General features: G+C 46.6%; 1 protein-coding gene across 1 annotated transcript in view; it reads left to right on the top strand.

Moving 5' to 3' along the window:
• Positions 1 to 421: 421 nt before the first annotated feature.
• LOC124663772 (protein argonaute 4A-like) overlaps positions 422 to 6,032 on the top strand; it is a 43,699-nt gene continuing 38,088 nt past the window's right edge. The window contains exons 1-3 of the mRNA XM_047201436.1: positions 422 to 796; positions 1,009 to 2,376; positions 2,469 to 2,510. Of these exons, the coding sequence (XP_047057392.1) occupies positions 422 to 796; positions 1,009 to 2,376; positions 2,469 to 2,510 (1,785 nt within the window). The remainder of the gene's footprint in view (positions 797 to 1,008; positions 2,377 to 2,468; positions 2,511 to 6,032) is intronic.

Here is a 6,032-nt window from a genome sequence, read left to right as displayed (position 1 = left end):
CTGGATGATTTTCATGCCAAGGACTGGATCTTGGTACACCGAAGAAGGAAAACCAGTGCACAACTCGGATCACACCACAAACCGATGTGTTCATCGGTGCATCAAACTTGCAAATTTCAAATCCCGATGTGTTCATCGATGGATCAACGGGAGGTTTTTGAAAAAACATTTTCCCTTAATTCTACCGTGGGCCATATGGGCTGTAAAAATTCAGATCGGTGGACTCCTGTGCGAGGCTGCGGTCGATCAGACGAATCTTCGATCGTCAAATTAAGTGGAGGGTGTCGCCGTCTGGTAGGGTTTCGATCGCATCCTTTCCACCCGGCTCCTCTCGTCTCCTCCAGGGCGGCGGCTGCTGGTCTTCATACCGCGATGTCCAATCGTGGCGGTGGCTTCAACCCTAACCGGGGACGAGGCTACAATGGTGGAGCTGGCCGTGGCAATGGTGGTGGACGGTGGAACGGCGGTGGAGGTAACTTCGGTCCTGGCCATGGAAATAATTTCTTTGAAGGAAGTTCTAGTGGTACTGCTGGTCAGGGTGATGGGAATAGGGACTCAGAGTATCGTGACGGAGGTTTTGATGGTGTCTTTCGTGCTGGTTATGGGAATTCAGAGGGAGATAGAGGAAGATCCAATTATGGGAATTATGGGCAGGGGTATAATCGTGCTGGAGATCGTCGCCCGTATACCGGCCAAGGGAACTTTGCATAACGGCGGACCAACAATGGAACTGGTGCCCGTGATACTAGGCTTGATAGCAATGCCTGGCCAGCAAGCTTCGAGTCAGATGTTCAAGGTTTGTCGGCTGAACAAAGTCTGTTGGTGAAAGAGGCTGCGAATGCTTTTGCGAAGCATTTGGCAGGTCTATCAAATGGCAGTCAAGGGGCTTCACAAAACACGCTTATTGTTCCTTCGGTTGTGCAACCGCTGGCTGCGCCGGGACGTCAGACACAGGGAGTGCAAAGAGCTGAAGCTACCCTATTGGCTGTTGCTGGGATCAATACACAGGTTGATGATGCAGCCACGGACCAACAATCAGCTGAGGTTCAGATGGCGAAGAAGAAAAAAGGTTTTGGATGCTTTAGATGTGGGCAGGTCGGACATTGTTTGAATGATTGCAAAGCAACAATTTGTGAGTGCTGTCAAAGTACTGAACACATATCTAGGAACTGTCCTTTACTTAGCGCCCCTAAGCCCAATATGGTGATGTATGGTCTGGCTCATGAAGAACTCATGTTTTGGGATATTCATATGTCAACAAATGTCAGACCAAGGCTAGAGAACACACGTATGGAAAGAGTTACAATTTCTGGTGGTGAACTTACTATACCAGAAATAATTGTTCAGTTACAATGGATAGTACCAGATGAAGCTTATCAGTGGGATGTAGTAAGGGTGGAGGATAATGTGTATTGTGTCAACTTTCCTAGCAAGATGGATTTGGTGAGAGTGCAGCACTTTGGTCGTTTTAATATACCTAATTCTGAAATTTACATGACTTTTGATTTCTGGAAAAGATCTGTTGAACCTATATGGAGGGCGCATGAGGTTTGGGTAAGAGTGTATGACTTACCCACTCTAGTTCTGGATGATTACTTAGCCATGTGGGCTATAGGCAATTTGTTTGGCAAGACAACAGATATTGATATCACTTTTACAAGGGCTAATGATGTGCTGCGTATGTATATTATTTGTCTTGACCCTTCTCTCATCCCTGCTCGGATGGACATAAGGGTGCTAGATGATTTTTACAGAATGAGGTTTGAAGTAGAGGGTGCTCAACCTGTAAGAGCTGCCGATGTGGTGATGAATGAAGCAAACAATGGGGAAGGTGATATGGAGCATGATGGTCCAAATGGCAATATTGAGCAGCCGGGTTCTGTTGATGAGAACAATTCTGTTGATCAACAAGATGGACATAATTGTACTACAAATCTACCGACTGATGCACAGGGACAGAGACTTGCTCTTTCCCCTTTCCAGTTTGGTGTGGCGGGTTCTGAAATTGTTGTCAATGGGGGGATTTTTGTTGCTGTTCCGAAGTCTCCAACTGTAATTTTCAGTGCTGAAATTGAGAAACGGCTAAAAGGCTTTGAGTGTGTCAAGAGCTTGGCGTCCGAATTTTCTGCTGAAGTGACCAACCGGGTGCAACTTCAGAACCTGTCATCACATGTGCCCGCTGATTCTTTCTACGTTGCTGATACCTCTATCGGGCCGACTGAGCACAGCCCGGCCCAGTCAGATACGCAGGAGAACCAGCCTGCGGTCCAGCCCAGCATGCATGTGGCCATGCAGGGTTCGTCGATCGGCGGCACAGACGCTGCGGCAAGCTACATCGCACCTTGTATTGTTCCGACTCCTGTAGGGGTCTCCGAGGTATTGACGCATGTAGTTCATGATTTCGGTTCAAATTATAATAGACAAGATATTGTTTATCACCTGATTCTAACATAGCAAAATTGAACAAGATTGTTGCTGAGTCTCCAAGGAGACAACCTAGCCTGGATGAGGTAATCAAATTTGGTGGTATTTTTCCCAATGCGGAGGTGGGGCTGAGATCAAGTGAACGACTCAAGGCTCAACCAAACGCCGATGCAACTCAATTGGAGAGGGCAATGATGATTGCCCAACAGGGTAATAACCTGCATACTCAAGGTACTACTTTGGATTCATCCTTTTATGCTTTTTCCGATGAAGATATTATTAGTAGAGCTAAGACACTTGGAATTTCTATGGGAAGTAACTCAAAATCTAAAAGGGCTGCCGCACAGTTAATCAAGGAAACTGAAAAGCAACGAGTTTTAACTTTTTAAACAATGATAAGACACAAGAGGAGGAGGCTACTTTACCGCCATGCATTGTCGTTAGTCGTGCTTCCGATCTTTGTGAGGACTTAAATGATTTTTCAGATGAAATTTGGATGAACATATAGACTTGTTGATTTCCCATTCGGTAGTTAAGCAAACGCGGAAAAAAAGTCTTATGATAAGACAAATGTTAGGAGAAGTGACAGACTCCGAATTAAAAGAATTAATAAAAAGCAATTTTGATGGAGGGTTTACGGGGAATGACTTGGAATTGTGAAGGTTTTAGAGATCCAGGGAAACACCTTTTTGTTACTGAGGCGATTAAAGAACACAAACTCGATTTTATTACTCTTTTGGAAACTGGAAGATCAAACTTTACAGTGAACTTTTTATCAGGGTTAGCTACGGGAAATGATTTTATGTGGTTCTGTTTACCACCTCATGGCCGTTCGGGAGGAATCTTAGTTGGAATTAATGCACAAACCTTGTTGGTTAAAAAATTAGACAATGGAGAATTTTGTATCAAACTATATATACTATCTAAAGTTGATGGTTTTGAGTGGATTCTCATCCCTGTGTATGGGGCCGCACAAGAGGACTATAAGTCCGCCTTTCTATCTGAGTTAGTGCGGACGTGTGAGGATGAGAACCAATGTTGTTAGCAGGCGACTTTAATATCCTACGTAGAAGAAAAGATAAAAGCAATAACAATTTTAATCCCGATGGCCTTTTGTGTTTAACACAATTATTGAGAATTTAAATCTGAGGGAGATTGTGCTCTCTGGGAGGCAATTTACTTGGGCCAGTAGAAGAACCAATCCAACGTACGAAAAATTGGATAGGGTTTTGGCTAGTGTTGAGTGGGAACAAAAATTTCCCCTTGTCACTGTGAGGGCACTCACTACAGCAGGGTCGGATCATACACCACTCCTAATTGATTCTGGCCAGCATGCACATCGAGGGAATACTGCTAGATTCTCTTTTGAATTGTCTTGGTTTGGTTTGATGTTGAGGGGTTCCATGCAATGGTTGCTGCTGAATGGGCAGCAATTCCACCTGGACGCTCACCAATTGAAACCTGGCAAAAAAGGATTCGACATCTACGCAGATTTTTACGAGGTTGGGCAAAAAAATTAAGTGGCAAATACAGAAAAGAAAGGGAGCGGCTTTTAAGTATTATAATTTTTTGGATAATAAAGCCGAGTCTCAACAATTGTCCAATTCGGAACAAAATAATTTGAAAATTGCTCACGCTAGTCTTAATAAGCTAAGACGTGAAGAAGAACAAAAATGGGCACAGCGGGCCAAAGTTAAACACATACGGGAAGGTGGCTCTAACACGAAATATTTTCATCTTGTTGCAAATGGCAAACATAGAAAGAAAACGATTTTTCAATTAGAGCAAGAGGAAGGCACGATAGTGGGCAATGATAACTTAAAGGTTTATATTACTGAATATTGTAAAAAGTTGTTCGGGGAACCTAAAAATAATTCCTTCTCTATGATGGAGAACCATGTGTTGGATATCCCCCAATTAACACATGAAGAAAATACCATTCTTACGGCACCTTTTACGGAGGAGGAAGTCTTTGAGGCTATCTCCCAAATGGAACATAATAAGGCCCCGGGCCCTGATGGTTTTCCCGCGGAATTCTATCAGAATTGCTGGAATATAGTAAAAAATGATTTAATGGCTTTGTTCACACATTTGCATAGTGGAGATTTGCCCCTATATAAGCTGAACTTTGGAGTCATTACATTATTACCCAAGAAGGAAAATGCTACTCAAATTCAACAATACAGACCTATTTGCTTACTAAATGACAGCTTCAATTTTTTTACTAAGGTAGCTACAATTCGCATTTCCAGGATTGTTCAGAAAATAATTAGACCAACACAGACAACCTTTATGCCAGGACGCCACATACTTGAGGGTGTGGTTGCTGTGGGTATACTTCATGGGTGTACCATCGACAGTGCCTAGATCCGGCAAGCCCGGGTGGCCCACAGATGGTGATGAGGCATGTGGCCCATCGGGCGGCCCGATTCTTGTTGATCATGAAGGAAGAAGTACAGCCCAGGATCAGTAAGCCGGATCCGTACCGACATTAGGAGTAACCCGGATCCATGGAGGCCCATGAGGAACCCGGATCCAGTACGACGTATATGGAAGGCGGATCCGTGACGTGCACGGCAAGATATTGTGCCGTAGTTAGGCTATCTGTAATCCGGCTAGGACTCTCCATGTAAACCCTAGATCCGTGCGCCTTTATAAGCCGGATCCCGGGAGCCCTAGAGGCACAACCTCAACTCATTGTAACAACGCGAAAGCGCCCGGATAATTCCGGACAAGCAGCAGTAGGCCCCTGTCATCGTGCGGTGTGTTCCGAAGCTGGGTAACTCGCGTACCACCGTCCCGTGTGCACTCCGCCCTATGGCCCCTACTTCTTCTCCCCTCGTGAGGATCCCTCCTCCGAGGTACCGTCGATTAGGCAACGGCGGTTGGCGCCCACCGTGGGGCCTGCGGCGTCCGGAGGCCGGAACCGGGAGGGTTCCGCCATGGGAAGCTACGACGACACCATCGCCGTGGGGCGTGTCCTTTACGCCGGAAATCTGCCGATCGTCCCTCCGGATGAGTGTTGGATTCCGGCTAAAACCGACCCCGTCAAGCTCTCCATCGTCCCAGTTGGCGGCATACACATCTTCATCGGGGAAACCGTCGATTCCGACGGAAACCCACTGGTAAGTAACGCTGACGCGACCGCCGCTGAGCTGGACGCAGTCGCGAAGATCCGATCTGAGACGCAGGAACTTCCTAGCAAAGATTCCGCCTTAGATCTGAAAAAATCAAAACCCACCCAATCCGCCCCTGAGCAGGAGGTAACAGTGGAAGACCAATGCAGATCCGCCTGGGTCTCCCAGGTGTTAGAGAAGCAAAGGTGTCACTTCGTACACTTCTTGGCCCATACCGCCGGAACCGCCCCTCATGAAGCCGGAGCTGGTCCCGAGCAGGTCGAGGCCCCGGAAAACAACGCTGCTCCGGATCAGCAAGAGGCTGTCGGAGAAAGCGAAACTCCGGCTGAAGAGTCGATTTTGGGAAATCTAAGCCCAATCTCCGGAGACACCCAGTCCATGGACACTGCAGAGTTTGATCGCAAGGTGACGGAACTCGGATACGGCGGCCAGCCTGAAGTTGACTCCGCCCAGCCAAAGCAGGTACTCGCA

Source organism: Lolium rigidum, chromosome 6, assembly GCF_022539505.1.
Source record: "Lolium rigidum isolate FL_2022 chromosome 6, APGP_CSIRO_Lrig_0.1, whole genome shotgun sequence".
Taxonomy (NCBI): domain Eukaryota; kingdom Viridiplantae; phylum Streptophyta; class Magnoliopsida; order Poales; family Poaceae; genus Lolium; species Lolium rigidum.
This window is presented reverse-complemented; position numbering and strand designations above follow the sequence as displayed.